Source organism: Monodelphis domestica, chromosome 4 (genome assembly GCF_027887165.1).
Source record: "Monodelphis domestica isolate mMonDom1 chromosome 4, mMonDom1.pri, whole genome shotgun sequence".
NCBI classification, from domain to species: domain Eukaryota; kingdom Metazoa; phylum Chordata; class Mammalia; order Didelphimorphia; family Didelphidae; genus Monodelphis; species Monodelphis domestica.
Window position 1 is genome coordinate 392,778,055 of NC_077230.1, and position 22,374 is coordinate 392,800,428.

A 22,374-nucleotide genomic window follows, 5' to 3' on the forward strand; every position below is an offset into this window, starting at 1 on the left:
TCATATAATAAAAATAATAAATAATTTTTGTTGTATATGATAATAAATATATATTTATTATTTTTTAAGAAATTTTTTACCAGACCCAACAACTGATTGCCTTTGGGGATGGTGGTGAGGGAATGAGAAGAGTCCAGGCTGATGCTAAGCCTGGTAACCTGAGTGACCAGAATGATGGTGGTACCTAAAATAATAGGGACTAAAAAATGGGCAACATTCCTCCATGCTTCTCCCCCTCCTGCCAAAGTCAGGGTTTCAAGGAGCTTCTTCTGCCCCTCCTCAAAGCCTGTCAGTTCTAAACTGCCCAGGTGCCAAGATTTGCTGCAACTCATGTGCAGGAAGGGGGGGCCACTTAAAAATCAGGGGGTGACGAGTCAAGGGCCCCCCACTACAGCAATGGAGATGTTATACCCAATCTACTTCTAGGATACTGTGGAGAACAACTGAGAGAATGGGCATGAAACACTAAGGCCCTGGACAGATATCTGGCAGAATGACTGAGGAGGTCTTCTGCACTGACCATGGGATGGGCTGGAAAATGGCCTCAATCTGAACTGGACTCCCAGCTCTGGTTCTTCCTAAGAGCTGGGTGATCCTGGCTAAGTCCATTCTTTTCCCTGGGCCTCAGTTTCCTCCTCTGTGAAATGAGCGAACAGGATGGGACGCCAGCTGAGGTCCCTCCCTGGTGTGACATTCTCTGTTCTGCACAGTCAGCCAGAGCCAGGTCTGATTGGGGGGGGGGGGACAGGAGGAGTAGGAGAGCTCACTCTTACCCCCGGTCTGCTTCCTTGTGGAATCTCTCTCTGTCCTGAGCGATGTCCTCCTTCTCCTCCTCCAGCTGGTCCCTCTGCCTCTGGAGCTCATCCTGGGCCAGCTGTAGCTTCTCCTTCTCCTGATGCAGCATCTCCACCTGCATCTGCATGGCCGCCAGGCTCCGTACCAGCCCGTCCTTCTCGCTGCCAAGGGCCAGGGAAAAGGGGGTGGGTTTACAGGAGGAAGGGGTGGGAGCCACCCTGTCTCATGGCAGGCATCACCCCGCCTGCCCTGCTCTGTCCAGCCCGCACACTGACCTCTCTCTTCTACAGCCTCCTACCTCACTGAAAATCCAAACCATCATCCAGCCTTTGGTTAGATATTATTAGGTATTATTCTCGATTCCAGGCTTATATATTTACCACCCCAAAGACCCTGGAACATCTTTGAGGACTGAGAGCATGCATGAGGGAGTGGGAGTTCCTCTCAATTCTTACATTCTGTTTTAAGGTTAATCCTTGCTCTGACATTCTCTGTTCTAAGCTCTCTCCCAGCTCTGACATTCTCTGTTCTAAGGTCTCTCCCAGCTCTGACATTCTCTGTTCTAAGCTCTCTCCCAGCTCTGACATTCCCTGTTCTAAGCTCCCTCCCAGCTCTGACATTCTCTGTTCTAAGGTCTCTCCCAGCTCTGACAGTCTCTGTTCTAAGCTCTCTCCCAGCTCTGACATTCCCTGTTCTAAGCTCCCTCCCAGCTCTCACATTCTGTGTTCTGAGGTCTCTCCCAGCTCTGACAGTCTCTGTTCTAAGCTCTCTCCCAGCTCTGACATTCCCTGTTCTAAGCTCCCTCCCAGCTCTCACATTCTGTGTTCTGAGGTCTCTCCCAGCTCTGACAGTCTCTGTTCTAAGGTCTCTCCCAGCTCTGACAGTCTCTGTTCTAAGGTCTCTCCCAGCTCAGACATTCTCTGTTCTAAGCTCTCTCCTGGCTCTGACATTCTCTGTTCTAAGGTCTCTCCCAGCTCTGACATTCTCTGTTCTAAGGTCTCTCCCAGCTCTGACATTCTCTGTTCTAAGCTCTCTCCCGGCTCTGACATTCTCTGTTCTAAACTCTCTCCCGGCTCTGACATTCTCTGTTCTAAGCTCTCTCCCAGCTCTGACATTCTCTGTTCTAAGCTCTCTCCCGGCTCTGACATCCTCTGTTCTAAGCTCTCTCCCAGCTCTGACATTCTCTGTTCTAAGCTCCCTCCCAGCTCTGACATTCTGGGTTCTAAGGTCTCTCCCAGCTCTGACATTCTGGGTTCTAAGGTCTCTCCCAGCTCTGACATTCTGGGTTCTGAGGTCTCTCCCAGCTCTGACATTCTGGGTTTTAAGGTGTCTCCCAGCTCTGACATTCTGGGTTCTGAGGTCTCTCCCAGCTCTCACATTCTGGGTTCTGAGGTCTCTCCCAGCTCTGACATTCTGGATTCTGAGGTCTCTCCCAGCTCTGACATTCTGTGTTCTAAGGTCTCTCTCAGCTCTGACATTCTCTGTTCTAAGCTCCCTCCCAGCTCTGACATTCTGGGTTCTGAGGTCTCTCCCAGCTCTCACATTCTGGGTTCTGAGGTCTCTCCCAGCTCTGACATTCTGGATTCTGAGGTCTCTCCCAGCTCTGACATTCTGTGTTCTAAGGTCTCTCCCAGCTCTGACATTCTCTGTTCTAAGGTCTCTCCCAGCTCTGACATTCTCTGTTCTAAGGTCTCTCCCAGCTCTGACATTCCCTGTTCTAAGGTCTCTCCCAGCTCTGACATTCTGGGTTCTGAGGTCTCTCCCAGCTCTGACATTCTGTGTTCTAAGGTCTCTCCCAGCTCTGACATTCTCTGTTCTAAGGTCTCTCCCAGCTCTGACATTCTGTGTTCTAAGGTCTCTCCCAGCTCTGACATTCTCTGTTCTAAGGTCTCTCCCAGCTCTGACATTCTGGGTTCTGAGGTCTCTCCCAGCTCTGACATTCTCTGTTCTAAGGTCTCTCCCAGCTCTGACATTCTGTGTTCTAAGGTCTCTCCCAGCTCTGACATTCTCTGTTCTAAGGTCTCTCCCAGCTCTGACATTCTGTGTTCTAAGGTCTCTCCCAGCTCTGACATTCTCTGTTCTAAGGTCTCTCCCAGCTCTGACATTCCCTGTTCTAAGGTCTCTCCCAGCTCTGACATTCTGTGTTCTAAGGTCTCTCCCAGCTCTGACATTCTCTGTTCTAAGGTCTCTCCCAGCTCTGACATTCTGGGTTCTGAGGTCTCTCCCAGCTCTCACATTCTGGGTTCTGAGGTCTCTCCCAGCTCTGACATTCTGGGTTCTGAGGTCTCTCCCAGCTCTCACATTCTGGGTTCTACTGGTTTCTATATTCTAATAGTGCTTCCAACACAAACATTCTATTAATTTCTTCTGCCCCTCTCCTCCCACTGCCTAGTACAGGGCAAGGCAAACATTTGCTGCTGAAGAAACACCACTATCACCAGCCCCTTCCCCTCCTGCTCTCCCCTTCCTCTTTTAGGTCTCTGCCCTGGTTCCACCAGTATCTCATCCTATGGCTTTGGACAAGTCTGCCTGGCCAGAAGGGCCTCCGCTTTGGTCACTCTCCTCACACAATGATCCTCTACTAAGGCCAGGGTGGAGTCCCCTGGCCCATATCCTCCCGTCACCCTGGTAGGCACTACCTGTTCAGGAGGTCGTGGGCACTGCGCAGTCTCTGCAAATCTCGAAGCGCATCTTCCTTGGCCTGGGCTGCACCATCAGCCGAATCCCGAAGCTGTAGCACCTGCTTGTCCAGGCTCCGGCGCTCAGCCTCACTGTCCGCCAGCTGCTTCCTCAGGGAGGCCAGAAGGTCCTGGCTCGCCTCATAGCGCCCTCGCATATCCTGGAGGCAACCCCAGCCCCAAGGACCATCAGTGCCCCAACTTCTCCTCGATGGCTCTCCAATGCATTCCTAGATGCCCAGGCCTTGGACCCCCACATTTGCTAGCCCAGGGATGGCAGGGCCTGCAAAATCCAGGGCAGGACAGAGCATTCATGACCCTGAGAGTCTACCTCTGACATTGTGCAACTAATTATACCTGATCCTAGCCCCAACCCTGATGCAGGGCAACTTACTAGCCTTCATATTTAACTCTGATCCCTGATACAGCCCCCATCCCTGACTCTGAGCCCCCATTTATGATTCTGAGCCCCCATATCTTACTCTGAAGCTCCATTCCCTGATTCTGAGTTCTCATCTATTACTCTGAGCCTCCATCCCATACACTGAGCCCCCATCCCTGACTCTGAGTCCCCATCTCTAATTCTGAGCCCCCATCCCTGACTCTGAAGCTCCATTCCCTGATTGAGTTCTCATCCCTTAATCTGAGCCCCCATCTCTAATTCTGAGCCCCCATCCCTGACTCTGAGCCCCCATTTCTGATTCTGAGCTCCCATATCTTACTCTGAAGCTCCATTCCCTGATTCTGAGTTCTCATCTATTACTCTGAGCCCCCATCCCATACACTGAGCCCCCATCCCTGACTCTGAGTCCCCATCTCTAATTCTGAGCCCCCATCCCTGACTCTGAGCCCCCATTTCTGATTCTGAGCTCCCATATCTTACTCTGAAGCTCCATCCCTGATTTTGAGCCCCCATCTCTGATCCTGAACCCCTATCCTTGACAATGATCCCCCATCCCTGACACTATTATCACCTTTGATGGCCCCACCCATTCCTGACCCTGAGACTCCATCCCTAACATTGAACCCCCAAACCTGATTCTGAGCCCCCATATCTTACTCTGAAGCTCCATCCCTGATTTTGAGCCCCCATCTCTGATCCTGAACCCCTATCCTTGACAATGATCCCCCATCCCTGACACTATTATCACCTTTGATGGCCCCACCCATTCCTGACCCTGAGACTCCATCCCTAACATTGAACCCCCAAACCTGATTCTGAGCTCCCATATCTTACTCTGAAGCTCCATCCCTGATTTTGAGCCCCCATCTCTGATCCTGAACCCCTATCCTTGACAATGATCCCCCATCCCTGACACTATTATCACCTTTGATGGCCCCACCCATTCCTGACCCTGAGACTCCATCCCTAACATTGAACCCCCAAACCTGATTCTGAGCCCCATATCTTACTCTGAACCCCCATCTCTAATTCTGAGCCCCCACCCCTGACTCTGAGCTCCCATCCAGACTCTGAGCCCTCATCCCTGACACTCATCTTCTGTGCCAATCCCACCAACCGCATCATTTGGCCCCTCCATCCCTGATATGGCATCCCCATCTCGTCCACCTAGCACTCTGTACCCCATTCCTATGACTACACTGAGCCTCGGCCCCTGTCACCCTTGATGCGAATGCCCGTGAAGCGCATTTAGCCCCCGGGCAATCCTGGCACTGAACCTGTTCTGGAGTGCTCCCCAAACCTCCAGTACTGTATCCCTTTCCCCAGGGCTTGGAGATCTCGGACCCAAGGAAAATGCCTTTAAGGGAGTACATGCAAGGAAATCCTGTTCCCATTTTTAAGGTCCCCCGATGGGAGGGCTCCAAGGAATCCTTCTGGGACTTTGTCTTTTCTCCCACTGTGTTCCCACTTCCCAGCAGCCTCCTGTCCGCCCCGGCTCCCCAGCTCCGGCCCCCATGGCCAGACCAAGAACAGAAGGGGAAGCCCCGAGAGGGTCCCACGTCCTCTTTCTCCTTCCCCTTGGAGACCGGGCAGGGCTCAGCGGTGGCCGGGCTTCCTACCTGGACCTGCATTTGTCTCTTGTGCAAGGCAGAGTGGACCAAGGCGAGGGTCGAGTCAGAGAAGGCCGGGGATAGGCTGGGGCGAGGGGAGCCGCTGGGGCGGGGGGAAGAGCGCCGGAGCGGGGAGGGGGTGCGCAGGCTAGAGAGGCCGCGCAGACTGCCATCTGAGGTCTCGGGGGTGCGCTCCAGCCCGCCCATCTGGATCCCGCTGTCTGTGTCGGACAGGACAGCCTGGCGCAGGAGGAAGAAGGGATGAGAAAGGCTGGTTGGGAGGGTCACTCCTACCTCCAGACAGGAGCACCCCCGGGAAAGGGTTTGCCTTATTCTGATGCCTCCTTTTATATCCAGCGCCTGCCTCCTCCAGGAAGACCTTCCAGATTAGATCTAGCCAACCGATTGTCCTTATTCTACACACATTTTTTTAAACCTTTACCTTGTGTCTTAGATCAATACTGTGTATCGGTTCCAAGGCAGAAGCGGGATAAGAATTAGGCAGTGGGGGTCACCCAGCTAGGAATATCGGTGACTAAATTGGAACTCGGGACCTCCCGTCTCTAGGCCTGGCTCTCTATCCCCCGAGTCTCTATACAGTGACGGCTCTGATGCCCAGTGTGTGGGCAGCCTCCTAGGACTGCTCACCCCCCGCTCATGTTGGTCCGTGGCTCTGGGAAATGGGAGGATTTCAAAGGTTCCCATTCTCCACAGACCTCCTCAGGGTCCCCATGGCATGGCCGAAGCCCCACCAGTAGGGCTCCTCCCGTTAGACACAAGCCCTGCAGCTCTCCCCTCCCCCGCCCCGGGCCCCCTCCCCCCCCCCACACACACCTGGGCCAGGTCCCGCAGGGTTTGCTGGAGCACTTCGGACTCAGTCCTCAGGGCCTCCACCTCCTCCGCCTCCATGGCCGCCTGCTCTTGGAGCCGCACGGCTTCCTGCAGGTAGCATGGTGGACAAGGCAAGAAAGGGTCATGATGGCTTCTTTCTGGCCCGAGGACCCCCTCCCTCCTCCCCTGTATACCTGGAACCTGCTCCCCAGGACGCTAAATCCCGCCTCCCAGGTTCCTTCTCACCCTACATCCTCACGCTTTGGAGATAAGGTGTGGGCGGGACAGCGCCGCTCTCTTTCTGTGAACGCGGCTGCGAAGACTTTTCTTTACTCAGGTTTTTATTTATTTTTGTACTTTTTATTTCTTTTACTTCAAGTGATTATTAATAAATCTTATAAAATATATTTGGAGCTATTGGATATTAATTTTAATCTTACTCCCCCATCTAAGAAGCCTGAACCCGCCACCATTTTCCCCACTGAATCAAACTCAAGATCGATGAGTTGGGGTGGATGGACGTCTCCCAGGGTCCCTGCAGAGGGCAGAGCAACTGTCTCAGAGCTGGGAGACCTTAGAACCCAGAATGTCAGAGCTGGGAGAGAGCTTAGAACAGGGGATGTCAGAGCTGGGAGAGACCTTAGAACAGAGAATGTCAGAGCTGGGAGAGACCTCAGAACAGAGAATGTCAGAGCTGGGAGAGATCTTAGAACAAAGAATGTCAGAGCTGGGAGAGACCTTAGAACACAGAATGTCAGAGCTGGGAGAGACCTTAGAACATGGAATGTCAGAGCTGGGAGAGAGCTTAGAACAGAGAATGTCAGAACTGGGAGAGACCTTAGAACATGGAATGTCAGAGCTGGGAGAGACCTTAGAACAGAGAATGTCAGAGCTGGGAGAGACCTTAGAACAGAGAGTGTGAGAGCTGGGAGAGAGCTTAGAACAGAGAATGTCAGAGCTGGGAGAGACCTTAGAACACAGAATGTCAGAGCTGGGAGAGACCTTAGAACAAAGAATGTCAGAGCTGGGAGAGACCTTAGAACACAGAATGTCAGAGCTGGGAGAGACCTTAGAACATGGAATGTCAGAGCTGGGAGAGAGCTTAGAACAGAGAATGTCAGAACTGGGAGAGACCTTAGAACATGGAATGTCAGAGCTGGGAGAGACCTTAGAACAGAGAATGTCAGAGCTGGGAGAGACCTTAGAACATGGAATGTCAGAGCTGGGAGAGAGCTTAGAACAGAGAATGTCAGAACTGGGAGAGACCTTAGAACATGGAATGTCAGAGCTGGGAGAGACCTTAGAACAGAGAATGTCAGAGCTGGGACAGACCTTAGAACACAGAATGTCAGAGCTAGGAAGAGTCTTAGAACCCAGAATGTCAGAGCTGGGAGAGACCTTAGAACAGAGAATGTCAGAGCTGGGAGAGACCTTAGAACAGAGAATGTCAGAGCTGGGAGAGACCTCAGAACAGAGAATGTCAGAGCTGGGAGAGATCTTAGAACAAAGAATGTCAGAGCTGGGAGAGACCTTAGAACACAGAATGTCAGAGCTGGGAGAGACCTTAGAACATGGAATGTCAGAGCTGGGAGAGAGCTTAGAACAGAGAATGTCAGAACTGGGAGAGACCTTAGAACATGGAATGTCAGAGCTGGGAGAGACCTTAGAACAGAGAATGTCAGAGCTGGGAGAGACCATAGAACAGAGAATGTCAGGGTTGGGAGAGAGCTTAGAACAGAGAATGTCAGAGCTGGGAGAGATCTTAGAACAAAGAATGTCAGAGCTGGGAGAGACCTTAGAACAGAGAATGTCAGAGCTGGGAGAGACCTTAGAACATGGAATGTCAGAGCTGGGAGAGAGCTTAGAACAGAGAATGTCAGAACTGGGAGAGACCTTAGAACATGGAATGTCAGAGCTGGGAGAGACCTTAGAACAGAGAATGTCAGAGCTGGGAGAGACCATAGAACAGAGAATGTCAGGGTTGGGAGAGAGCTTAGAACAGAGAATGTCAGAGCTGGGAGAGACCTTAGAACAGGGAATGTCAGAGCTGGGAGAGACCTTAGAACAGGGAATGTCAGAGCTGGGAGAGACCTTAGAACTCAGAAAAATTAGCGCTGGGATGGGGGAACCTCAGAACATAGAATTTCAGAGCTAGAAGAAGGGAAAAACAAAGATTAGGGAAATATCCATAAAGAGAAAACTGCTTGCTTCCAGGCTCACAGTGAATTAGAGGCAGACCTAAGACTAACATGCTGGTGTCCTGATTTCTAGCCAGGGTTCTCTCTACTGCAAACACTACTGGGCAAAGAAAGCAGGGGAGTCGGGCGAGGTAGGCCAGGCCCTGGCACCAATCCCACAGGCCCTTGCGTGGGGGGAACGCGTCCAGGCTGGGCTTCGTCAGACACGGGGACTGTCTACCGCACCCTGAATTGGGAGGATCTTCTCCAGTCCCAGCTCTCTCCCTCCTAACATCTAGCCCCAGGCGCTGGCTCTGAAATAGAAAACTACCTCCCAAAGGAGACGGTTTAATGGACCCAGAGGGATTAGAAATGGGAAAAAACCCAACGAGGAGCCTCCCGGGGGACATGTCCTGGCCCCGGAACTCTCCTCTCGTCCCCAGTCCTCCACGTTCTCACCAAGGCTTCCACCTTCTGAGTCAGGGCCTCGTTGGCTCGGTCCTTCTCGGAGTTTTGCTTCTGAAGCTGTTCCACCAGTAAGGTTAACTCGTGCACTCTGGTGGGCCAAGAGGAGGGCACCACTGGTTAGTATTACAGTGGGCCGCGTCCACCCCTCGCCCTTCTCTTTTAACAGGAGCCCCGCGGGCACTGAAACGATATGTTCCCTCCCACAGCGGCATGGATGCTCAATAAATCCGTATACTAAATCCTTGTAATAATAATCATAATTGGAACATCTTTAAACCCTTCACTTCTTTTTGATTCTAAGACCAAAAGTTCTAAATCATTAGTTTTTAAAATAACTGACGCCCTGCATGCCATTTGAAAGGAATACAGGAAATAGAGGCATAGAAAAGGAAGGAAGTCTACCCCTCCCCAGCCCACCTTTCTTCCCTGTTCCCCATGACTTCCTGGGAGCCATCGGAAATGGGATGCGCAGACCCTGGAGTCCTGCCCTAAGCCACAGCTGGCCCGGGATGAATGGCGGCCGGAGCAAGGCTGCGGTCATGGCTGGTGGCCTGGCTGGTGCCCACCTGCCTCCCCGACTCACTGACCTGGAGCTGAGCTCGGCCTTCTCCAGGTCGCTCTTCACCTGGAGCTGAATCAGGTCGTGCACCTTGTCCCGCAGCTGCTCCTCCAGCTGGGCTCGCAGCAGGGCTGCCTTCTCCATGGCCGCCTCGCTGCTGCTCTCCGCCAGCCGGAGGCTCCCGCTCAAGCCCAGGCTGGCCGAGTGGATAGTCCGGGAGGTCCTGGCCAGCTCTATGCCCAGCTGGGACAGGTCCCTGTCAAGGCACAAGAGGGGACTTAGGGGCTTCCCAACATCACTTACACCCAATCCCTTCTTCCCACTCTAATAGCCGCCCCCTACGTCCGAGCCCTCACCTCTCACCCGGGTTATGGCAGTAGCCTTCTAACTGCTCTCAGGTCTCAGCTCACTCATAGGGGGAGGGGAGGGAGGAAGAGAGTTACTGCTCTCTTTTATCAATTCAATTTTTTTATTTTAACATAATTGATTTTTATTGTATTTTTGTATTGTATATTCATATATCATACTTTAAAGTAAAAAGTAAAAATAATTTAAATTTTATATTATATGTTTATGTTATAAATTATATATACATTATTTAAATACTTTAAGTAAATATTTTATTTAATTCAATAAATTTAAATTAAACATTAAATAAGATTAAATGAAAATGAAATGTTTAAATCAAATGAAATTGAAAAAATAGAATTGGCTGAAAAAACTTGAGCTGCTTATTTCGGATCCCCACTTCTGAGTACTATTAAGCAATATACACACTTCTTCTGACGTGACTTTCCTTAATCACAGATCTAACCTTGTGCCTTCCCTATTTGCCCATCTGCAGTGGCTCCCTATTGTTCCAAGATAAAATAGGAACTACTCTGTTTAGCTTTAAAGTCCTGAACAGTCTGGCCTCCATCTATCGGCAGCCTCGATGGCCATTTGTTACTGCCTCTCCCACAGGCCTTGGTCCAGGCAAACTGGCCTCTCTGTTCCTCATTCCTCACACTCCATTTCCCTCCTCCACATCTTTGCCTGGAATGCACTCGCTCCTTACCTCCTCCTCACAGAGTCCATCTTTCCTTCAAGATATGGCCCAGCCCTACCTTCTACAAGAACACTTTCATGATTTCCCCATCTTTTAGTGTCCTCCCTCCCAAAGGCCCTTTTACTTAATGACTTTGAACATACATATTTCTTTCTTTTTTTTTTGGTAAAGGTATCTGGTTTTACCAATTACACATAATAACACATTTCCATATAAGTTTTAAGGAATTATGTTTCCAACTGTCTCTCTCCCTTCCTTCCCCCATCCCAGAGCTAGCAAGCAATTTAATCTGGGCTACACATGTATTACCACACAAAACATATTTCCATGTTGTTCATTTTTAAAGAGAATAATCACATAAAACCAAAACCCAAATAAACTCAATAGAAAATAGCAATTATTATATTTTTAATTATTCTATATTATATTTATTCTGTGGAAATTGGCCCACGTCCTCGCCTCCTCCATCAGAGTGTACATAAACTCCCTGCCAACCAGGGATGGCTTCATTCTTTGTAGTTGCATTGCCAGTACCTGGCACAATGCTTGGCACGTAGTAGATGTGTGAAAAATATCTGGTATGGATTGGTATGCTCCAACAGACATTTGAATAGGAATCCCCCCCTACATTTCAGTTAAGAGCTCAACCAGCTCTTGCTTGCTTCCTCCCTCCTGAGCTGCCCACTTCATTTGGGGAAGTTTTTGCTGACCTCCAGCTGAAATTCTCCACCTTGCGAATCCTGTCCCTCTTTGTTCTGCCCTCTGAGGCCAAGAAGAATGAGTCGAATCTGCCTCTTGTGTCATTGATGGCCTTTCAAACACTCAAAAGTGGGGATCGTGGCCCCCAAGTCTCCAGAATAAGCACCCCAAGTTTTTCAGTCAATCCTTTTTTATAAAATTGAAATTTATTTATTTGTTTTTCACACTAAAATATCCCAGTGACTCCCTCCTCTCTCCCCATTGGGGAAGGTATCATTTGGCAAAAAAGATAGCTATATATAAACTGTGTCTTGCTTATTTCTGGTTATCCAATCTTTCTCTGGAGCCAATCTCTGAATGGCCTGGTTACCACTCCCCTCGATATCCTGGTTGGCCTTGCTCCACATTGTCTTTTCTTTTCTTCTATTTTTTTAATTTAATTAATAAATTTAGAATATTTTCCATGGTTCCGTGAATCATGTTCTTTCCTTCTCCTCCTTCCACCCCCTTCCCATAGCCAATGAGCAACTCCACTGGGTTTTACATGTCATTGATCAAGCCCTATTTCCATATTATTGATATTTGCATTAGGGTGATCGCTTAAGAGTCTACATCCCCCATCCTATCCCCATTGATCCTCCACATTGTCTTTTCTAAAACAAGGTGCCTGTATCGATTACGAAGGACTATACCATCATCAGCAAAGCCAGTCACCAAGATAACCTCAAGGGATCCAGGATGAAAATGCTACCCACAGCCAAAGAAGGAACTGGTAGAGTCTGAGGCCCATCAAAGCCTGCCATCTTCTAATGAATTTCCTTATGAGATTTCTACTGTATCTGTGATATGTCTTCTTGCATGACAGGACCAATATGGAAATATGTATTTCATGACAGTTTGGGTATATAAGACTAGACTATTCACTGCCTCAGGTCAGGGAGGAGGGTAAGGAGGGAGAAGATCTGAATTCAAAAACATCAGAAAACCATTGTCAAAAATTAACCAACCCCCCACTGCCTAGCCCTGATCGCTCTTCTGCCTTGGAACCAACACACCGTATTGATTCTAAGATGGACGGTCAGGGTTTAAAAAAATTAGTTATGCAGCAACATTATACTGGGATCACCTATGAAAGCCTTAGCGACTCTCAGTAATGCAATGATCCAGGACAACTCTGAAGGACTTATGACAAAGAAAGCAATCCATCTCCCAGGAAAGAAAGGTAAAAAAAATTTCTATGTGGAACTGAAAACAATTTTTAAAATCAGGAAAAAACTCTATAGACCAAAAAAAAAAACCATAAATGGGAAATATTTAACAAAATAAATACAAATAGAACAACACATTAAAAAATTAAATTAAAAATAAAAAATAAAACAAGATGCCTAAAATTGACCAAAGCACTCAAGATAAAGCCTGTCCAACTCAGTGGTCAGCAGGATTATGGCCTTCCTTGCCCTGAACACTGTCTCTCCCTCCTCACACATTCTAAAATCAAATGAGCATCTTTGGGATCCACATTTACAAGGCTCAAGGCAGGAGTCAAACTCAGAGCAGGCAAGACCCAAAACCAACCCTTCTCCCTAAAGATCAGTGCCCTCCCCACCAGCCCAGGCTCTCACCTCTCTGTGGACGTCTTCATCTCACTGACCAGTCTCCTGAAGCCCACGACCTGCCTCCAGAGAAGAAGCAGCCGGCTGTGTTCATTGCTGAAGTAGGCATTGAAAGACTAATAAATAGAAAGGATTAGAGGGATGGCGGTGAGTGGTGGTCATGGCTATCCCCTACCCTCACCAGTCCACATAGCTCACAGCTCCCTCAGGTAGGGAGACAAGAGGAGACAAGGACTATCTGTGTCTTGCCTTTGGCAGAAATCCCAGCCCAGAAGAGTAAGAGAAAACTCCCAGAGGGTCAAGACTACATTACATCAATCCCTCTCCTGAGATGCCCAGGAGGGAGAGGCCTAGATGGAGACTAGACATGAGGTTTTATTTTTATAATGCGTGTGTGTTGGCAGAAGCAGGTGTCTGCACACAAAATATAGGACTTGTAGAGGGCAGGTAGGTGGCTCAAGATTGTAAGCCTGGGTTCAAATCTAGCCTCAGACACTTAACTGTGTGACCCTGGGCAAGCCACTTAACCCCTATTCTCTAACTCTTACTGCTCTTCTGCATTGGAATTGTTACATGGTATTGATTCGAAGATGGAAGGTAAGGATTTAATAATAAATATGTTATTTATATGAATATTTTATTTAATAAAATATAATACATTGATATACTATTTGATAAAATATATACCATATTAATATATCATTTAATAAAATATAACATTATTTAGTAAAATATATTAATTAAAGATATACCATATTAATATATCATTTAATAAAATATAACATTATTTAGTAAAATATATTAATAAAATATATACCATATTAATATATTGCTTGACAAAATAACATTATTTGGTAAAGCATATTTAATAAAATACATGATTTATTAATATGTTATTTAATAAAATATATGATATATCAATATATTTATATGATATATATTTATATTATTTAATGAAATATAATATATTAATATATCATTTAATAACTATATTATTAAATAAGACTATACTATTTAATAAAATATAATACATTAATACACTATTTAATAAAACACATATTCTATTGATATATCATTTAGTAAATATTATTCAATAAAACACATAATCTATTATTTAATATAATATATTAATCTTAATAAAATATCTTGTTTAATAAAATATGTAATATATAAATATTTTATTTAATAAAATATGTAATATATAAATATTTTATTTAATAAAATATGTAATATATAAATATTTTATTTAATAAAATATGTAATATATAAATATTTTATTTAATAAAATATGATATTACTAGCTTGTTTAATAAAATATTAATCTCTTACCTTATTAAATATATAATATAGTAATATATAACTAATAATATAACAAATAAAAATATGCTTTATTACATATTTATATTATAGTCATCCCTTGCTGTATCGTGGTTCACTTATTACAGCTTCACCAAATCCCAGGATTTTTAAAAAGATATATTTAATTCTGTATCATGGAGTTACACTTATCGTGGCATACTATTGGCTGATGGAATGAAAGGCAACCAACCACAGCACTGTGTTCTGAGTCCTGGGCACTGATTGGCTCGATGATCATAGATTAATAAATGTGGAAAAAGTTTATAGAGTGGGAAGCATTTTTAAAGCCTTAAAATAAATATAAATAATAAAATAAATAAAGCACCACAACTTCCTAGATTTTCACCTTTCGTGGGGTGTCTTTGGGATGTAACTCCCACGATAGGTGAGGGATCACTGTATTTTATTATTAGGAATTGGAAATATAATAAATATAAAATATGTATATAAAATAAAATATATTTTATTATTAGGAATTGAACTGAAGAGACATGACTGTGTCCTAGCTCTATTTCAGAAGCTCAGATTTCGATTTAGCTCTATAGAGAAAGCAAATGAGCTCTAAAGAGGCTGCGCAGGGGGCAGCTGCGTCAGACGGGAGGTCCTGGGTTCAAATCTGACCTCTGCCACTTCCTAGCTGTGTGACCCTGGGCAATTAACTTGACCCCCATTGCCTAGCCCTTATCACTCTTCTGCCTTGGAGCCAATACACAGTATTGACTCAAAGACAGAAGGTAAGGGTTTTAAAAAAATTAAAAAAAAAAAAATAAAGAGGCTGCGGCTTGTCCAGTGTCCCAAAGGTAGTAAGCAGAAAGGCCAGGACTGGACAGCGGCCTCTTCTAACTCCAGGTCTAGCCATCTCTCCACTTCGCCTTCCCAGATCACTGACTGGCCAAATGACCTTGAGCAAGCACTGAGTAGCAAAGAGGCAGGTTTGGGTGGAATGGAAGAAAAATCATTTTTGTTCAATAATTTTAATTCTATCCGACTCTTCGCAACACCATTTGGGATTTTCTTAGCAAAGATACTGGAGCGGTTTACCATTTCCTTCTCCAGCTCATTTGACAGATGAGGAAACTGAGGCAAACAGGGTGAAGGGACTTGGTTAGGGTCATCCAGCTGGTAAGTGTCAGATTGAAATTCAGTTAGAGGAATCTTCTTGATCCCAAGCTTGGCTCTCTTAACCACTGGCTGCCCCTCAAGGAAGAAAAACACTTCCTAACATGGAAAGGAGCCCCTGGATGGAGAGGGTCTCCCCTCCCCCCGGTCTTCAGGGGAAGCTGGGAGGAGCACCTGTCAGGGAGAGGATAGTGCGGGGGATTCGTTATTTTCTTACAGGTCGGACCAGATGCCTCCGAAGTTTCTTCCCAACCTGCGATTTGGTCATTCTGGGCATCTATTCCATCAGATCAGCTCCTTGAGGATGAGGTCTTTTTCTCTGTGGTACCTACAGTGCTTCGTACAATGCCTGGTCCATAGCAGGCATTTAATACATATTATTTAACTGACTGCAGGAGTTTCTCACTCCAGACCTCAGTTTACCCCCAGAGGCATTTATAAGACTCAAGTGAGACTGTGTCTGTGAAATCGCTTTGTAGCAATCAATTATCGTTGTTTGAAAAATCATTTTGGGGGGCAGCAAAGTGGCTCCGTGGATAGAGAGCCAGGCATAGAGAGGAGAAGTCCTGGGTTTGAATCTGGCTTTAGACACTCCCGCAACCTGTGACCCTGGGCAAGTCACTTAACCCCATTTGCCTAGCCGGTGCCCTCCTGTCTTAAACGTTGTTACTAACACAGAAAGTAAGGCTTTAAAAAATAAGTCTATATAAATAGAATCATACATAAAAAATAAAATTATATATGTGTTTGCTTCCTGACTAGAACACAAATTCCTTGAGAACAGGGTCTATTTCTGTGGGTGTCCTTGTAGCTCTGGAATCTCACACAAAGCCTAGTACACAACAGACACTTAATAAATACCCTTTGAATTCACCATCTGGTTGTCAGGGGGGTTTTATTCTGTTTTCGGGTTCCTAGGGATCCCAGGATTTAAAGACAAAAGGGACCTCAGGGGTTACCTTGTCTTAAGCCTATCCTTCTACAGAAAAGGAAAAGATCACTCAGGATTCAGAATTTGAACTCAGCTCCTGTGACTCCCCAGAGCTCCCACCCCAGCGTACCAAAAGCTCATCGCTAGGGGCTTAGCAGGAGATACCAAAGCTTTTACTCAGCTGGCATCCCCGCTGGAAGGCCGCAGCCGCCCATCACACGACAGAGGCTCGGGAGACCAGCTTCTCACTCCTGGCACTCCTGCTCATTTCTGGGAAGGGTAAGTGGAGTGGACTGGCCGTGGGCCTGCCTACCTCTTCCTCCCGCCGCCACTCGGCCTCGCGCTGCTCCAGCTCCCCCCGACTGCGGGTCCAGTCGCTGGTCACTTTGCGGATGTCATCGGTCAAGGCTTGGTTGGCGGCGCTGGCCTGGTCGAGTTGCTCCCGAAGCATGGCATTCACTTGCAACAGGCTGGCACTCCTGGGGGGGGAGGGCGGCTCAGGCTCCTGCGGGCAGTCAGTGCCAATGATCCTTGCTCCACCTCGGGGCCAAGGTCCAGCGGTCCTGACTGCACGGTGCCCGGGCCACAAGCCCAAGGGTCAGCCAGGCCGCTAAGGACATGGGAGGAACGGGCAGTGCCAGCAGAGGATGGGTCTCAAGAAGGGCGCCAACCAAGTCAGGGAGCCCTGTCCAGATGCCCACCCACCTCTGCTGCTCCTCTTCTAGCCGGATGAGGGCATTCTCCAGGTCCTGGCTGTGCTCCTCCTCCTGCTGGAGACACACGGGCACATCCACGTCTGCTCCCCAAGGACGGGCACCAGACTGGACGGCAAGAGGGATGGACCAGGAGATCCTGGCAGCCCTCCGGAAGCATCGTACCCAGCACCCTCCTCTTATGGAGGGGAAAACAGACCCAGAGAGGGGAAAGGACTCAGCCAAAGTCACACCGACAGTGGACGTCAGGACAAGGATTGAGCCCCAGATTCTCGTACTCCAGGGATCTTACCACAGCCTCCCATGGGCTGGACCAGCTTCCTGGCTCCATTCCCCAGAGCTGGCAACCACAGGCTTCCATCGTGGCCCTCGCCAGTCAGCCTGCCTATGCCCTACCTAAGTGGGGCAAGCTCAGGAATCCCCGAGAAAAGGAGAAGTCCGGGGGCAGGGGTGCATGGGGGCAGGGGGTGGGCGAGGGCAGCTACCGCTAACTTCTGCTGCTCCAGCTCTGTAGATTTCTCCAGAAGCTGCTGTTCCACATCTCCACACTTCTTCTTGTACTGGAGAACCTGGCGGGGAGCGAAGGGATTGGGGGCAGGAGTCAGAAGAGTCCCCAGGCGGATCTAACCCCCACTCCAGACCTGTAGAGACGGGGGACGTAGAGCCATCCGAGCCCTTCCAACAGAGAATGTCAGGGTCGTAGGACAGAGAATGGCAGCCCTGGAAGGGGCTTTAGAACAGAGAATTTAGGAGGTAGGAGAGCTCTTAGAACATGGAATGCTGGAGCATGGAGGGGACGCAGAGCAGAGGATGTTGGAGTTAGGGGGCTTTAGAACCCAGAATGTCAGAGATGGAGAAATATTAGGACAGAGAATGTCAGAGCTAGGAGAGAGCTTAGAACAGAGAATGTCAGAGCTGGGAGAGACCTTAGAACAGAGAATGTCAGAGCTGGGAGAGACCTTAGAACAGAGAATGTCAGAGCTGGGAGAGACCTTAGAACAGAGAATGTCAGAGCTGGGAGAGAGCTTAGAACAGAGAATGTCAGAGCTAGGAGAGAGCTTAGAACAGAGAATGTCAGAGCTGGGAGAGACCTTAGAACAGAGAATGTCAGAACAGGGAGAGACCTTAGAACAGAGAATGTCAGAGCTGGGAGAGACCTTAGAACAGAGAATGTCAGAACTGGGAGAGAGCTTAGAACAGAGAATGTCAGAGCTGGGAGAGACCTTAGAACAGAGAATGTCAGAACAGGGAGAGACCTTAGAACAGAGAATGTCAGAGCTGGGAGGGAGCTTAGAACAGAGAATGTCAGAGCTGGGAGAGACCTTAGAACAGAGAATGTCAGAGCTGGGAGAGACCTTAGAACAGGGAATGTCAGAGCTAGGAGAGAGCTTAGAACAAGGAATGTCAGAGCCGGGAGAGACCTTAGAACAGAGAATGTCAGAGCTAGGAGAGAGCTTAGAACAAGGAATGTCAGAGCTGGGAGAGACCTTAGAACAGAGAATGTCAGAGCTGGGAGAGACCTTAGAACAGAGAGTGTCAGAGATGGGAGAGTCCTTAGAACAGAGAATGTCAGAGCTGGGAGAGACCTTAGAACAGAGAATGTCAGAGCTGGGAGAGACCTTAGAACAGAGAATGTCAGAGCTGGGAGAGAGCTTAGAACAGAGAATGTCAGAGTTAGGAGAGACCTTAGAACAGAGAATGTCAGAGTTGGGAGGGGACTTTAGAACAGAGAATGTCAGAGAGCTGGGGGTGGGGATCTCAATGACCATGTAGTCCAATCCCTTCATTTTACAACTGAGGAAAATCTGGACGGAGAGAGGGAATCACTTGCTCAAGATGATAAAGGGAGTGACAAAGCTTAAATCTGAGCTGGATTCTTCTGACACCAAATTCTAGTCTTCCCCTTAAGAGAACTTACATTTACAAACAGGTCTATGTAGGGTTTAGAAAGTGCTTTGCTCACAATAACCCTGAAAAGTGGATAGTCTCAGTATCCTTATGTCCATTTTACAGATGAGGAAACTGAGGCTCAGAGTATTCTGACACTCAGTTTAGGCTTCTATTTCACCAGAGTTGCCTTGGTTTCCTTGCTCTTTTTCCCCTGAGACTTTGAGGAAGCTAATAACTTTCTTTTTTTTTTTAAACCCTTACCTTCCATCTCAGAATCAATACTACATATTGGTTCCAAGACAGAAGAGTGGTAAGGGATAGGCAATGGGGATTCAGTGACTTTTCCAGGGTCACACAGCTAGGAAATGTCTGAGGCTAGATTTGAACCCAGGACCTCCCATCTCTGAGTATGGCTCCCCATCCACTCAACCACTCAGCTGCCCCAACCAGTAACTCTCTGACAGATTTTTAACTTCTAGGTGGAGGGTGTGGGGACAAATCTTTATATAAAGGCGAGGCCGGCACTACTGAACAGATCTGAAGTCAGCAGTCTGAGGTTTGAATCCTGACTCTGCAATTGTGTGACTTTTATCAAATGATTTCACATTGCTGGGCCTCAGTTTCCTCATGTGTCAAATAAAGAGGCTGGATTAAACCAACCTGTTAAATTACATATTTCTTTGTGTTGTGAATCCCTTTGTTGGTCGGGGGACGTTTCTAGGACTTTTCCTTTAAATGCATAAAATAAAATGCATTTTATTACAAAAGAACTGGTTGAATAGAAACACAGCCATGCAAACCTTGCAAAGACAAGTTCCAGGACCACAGGTGGAGGACCTGAGCCAGAGAAGAAGCAGCTGTGGCCAGGGTAGCCCCGAGGGTGGGGGCCCTCCTAGGCACTCCCTCACCTTGCCCTGTAGCTTCTGCACCAGCTGGGCCTGGCGCTGCTGCCCCTCCTGGTAGGCTTGTAGTTTGCGCTTGTAGTTGGCCTGTTCCTCCTCTAGCTGACGTCGCAGCTCCAAGGTCTGCTGGCCCAGCACCCCGTACCCCAAGGGCTCCCGCTCCCCGGACTCCAGCCGAAGGCTCTGCTCCAGCTAGGGGAGACAGAACACCCCCTGAGCTCAGCCCCAGGGACCGGACCCTCTAGCACTCTCCTGGATTCATTCACAAGGACCACATGCCTTCTGGATTCATTCACGGGGACTGGGGACCCTCTGAGCCCAGCTAAGGGGACCTCATCCCTTAGGCTTAACCATGGGGATCAACCTCCTGACCTCAGCCAGGGGACCCAACACCCTCCAGGCACAGTCATGGGGACCAAACTCCTTCCAAGCTCTTCCTGGGACATCAGACACCCTCTGGGATCAGTTAGGGGAACCAGACCTCCTCTGGGACCAACCACATGGGGACCAGGCCCCCCCTCCAGGCTCACCATACAGGGACCAGGCCCCCCCCTCCAGGCTCACCATAGAGGGACCAGACCCCCCACTCTAGGCTCACCATACAGGGACCAGGCCCCCCCCTCCAGGCTCACCATACAGGGACCAGGCCCCCCCCTCCAGGCTCACCATACGGAGACCAGGCCCCCCCCTCCAGGCTCACCATACGGAGACCAGGCCCCCCCCTCCAGGCTCACCATACAGGCACCAGGCCCCCCCTCCAGGCTCACCATACAGGCACCAGGCCCCCCCTCCAGGCTCACCATACAGGCACCAGGCCCCCCCTCCAGGCTCACCATACAGGGACCAGGCCCCCCCTCCAGGCTCACCACACAGGGACCAGGCCCCCCCTCCAGGCTCACCATACAGGGACCAGACCCCCCCCTCCAGCCTCACCATACAGGGACCAGGCCCCCCCCTCCAGGCTCACCATACAGGCACCAGGCCCCCCCTCCAGGCTCACCATACAGGGACCAGGCCCCCCCTCCAGGCTCACCATACAGGGACCAGGCCCCCCCCTCCAGGCTCACCATACGGGGACCAGGCCCCCCCTCCAGGCTCACCATACAGGGACCAGGCCCCCCCCTCCAGGCTCACCATACGGGGACCAGGCCCCCCCTCCAGGCTCACCATACAGGGACCAGAGACCCCCCCTCCAGGCTCACCATACAGGGACCAGGCCCCCCCTCCAGGCTCACCATACGGGGACCAGAGACCCCCCCTCCAGGCTCACCATACGGGGACCAGAGACCCCCCCTCCAGGCTCACCATACGGGGACCAGAGACCCCCCCTCCAGGCTCACCATACAGGGACCAGGCCCCCCCTCCAGGCTCACCATACAGGGACCAGGCCCCCCCCTCCAGCCTCACCATACAGGGACCAGGCCCCCCCCTCCAGGCTCACCATACAGGGACCAGACCCCCCCTCCAGCCTCACCATACAGGGACCAGGCCCCCCCCTCCAGGCTCACCATACAGGGACCAGGCCCCCCCCCTCCAGGCTGTCCCATAGCAATCCAACTCCCTCCCCCTCCAGCTCAGCCATGGGGGGACCAGACCCCCTCTAAGCCCAGTTGTGGGACCAGACCTCCTTTAGGATCATTCTCATGGTGGCCAGCCTCCCTCTGGCCTCAGCCACATGGAGCTGAGGCCCGCTCTGGGCTGGGGTCCATGGGGGACGCACGCCACTGACCTACGTCTCTCACTTGTACCCATAGGCTTTAGCTCCGCTGCCCCTACCCCAAATGGCAGGCACTGCCGTGTCCTTGGGTCAGGGTCGGAGGGCTCCCTCGGGCAAGGGAAGGGACTGATGGAAGATGGTCCAAGCAGACAGGAGCCTGACAAGAACTGCTCGGCAGCCCGGGGGCCCAAGACCAGGCTACCATAGCTCCTTCCAAACCACAGCAGCCTCGGAGCCCTCCCCACACACACATTCACAAAGAGCCAGGGACACACAAGCCACGAGGAGCATTTATAAAGCGCTTTAAGGTTTGTGAAGCACTTTACAAACAGTATCTCATCTGATCCTCACAACAAGCCTGGGAAATGGGTGCTGTGGTTATAAGGAAGACAAACGGGTTAGGTGACTTAGCCAGGGTCACACAGCTAGTAATTATCTACAATCACTTTTGACTCAGGTCTTCCTAATGCCATAACAATGGTTATGAAGCATAAAGACTAAAAAGACCACTAGATATGGCAAACAGACAAAGATATAAGAAACAATGGAAGAAATTCCTTAAAAAAAGAAGAATTTTTCTATATGGAAGCTAATAACTCCTTGAGACAGCAATAAATTTTTTTAAATCAAAAGACTGGAAAAAAATACAAGAAAATATGAAATATCTCATAGGAAAAACAAGTGACCTGGAAAACAGATTGGGGAGAGATAATTTAAGAAACATTGAACTATCTGAAGCTATATACAAATAAAAACCTAGACATCATACTTTAAGAAATCATAAAAGAAAATAATCTCAATATCTTAAAACCAGAGGAAAAGTAGAAATTGGAAGAATGCAAGTCACCTCCAAAATGCAAAC

The 22,374-nt window shown here is 48.8% G+C and overlaps 1 protein-coding gene across 1 annotated transcript in view; it reads right to left on the reverse strand.

Moving 5' to 3' along the window:
* The window catches only part of CROCC (ciliary rootlet coiled-coil, rootletin), an 87,277-nt gene that overhangs the window by 43,719 nt on the left and 21,184 nt on the right, over positions 1–22,374 (reverse strand). Inside the window, 11 exon segments of the mRNA XM_056795706.1 lie at positions 768–956; positions 3,435–3,634; positions 5,496–5,726; positions 6,321–6,425; positions 8,954–9,050; positions 9,550–9,777; positions 12,891–12,997; positions 16,604–16,769; positions 16,996–17,057; positions 17,489–17,572; positions 19,802–19,987. Of these exon segments, the coding sequence (XP_056651684.1) occupies positions 768–956; positions 3,435–3,634; positions 5,496–5,726; positions 6,321–6,425; positions 8,954–9,050; positions 9,550–9,777; positions 12,891–12,997; positions 16,604–16,769; positions 16,996–17,057; positions 17,489–17,572; positions 19,802–19,987 (1,655 nt within the window).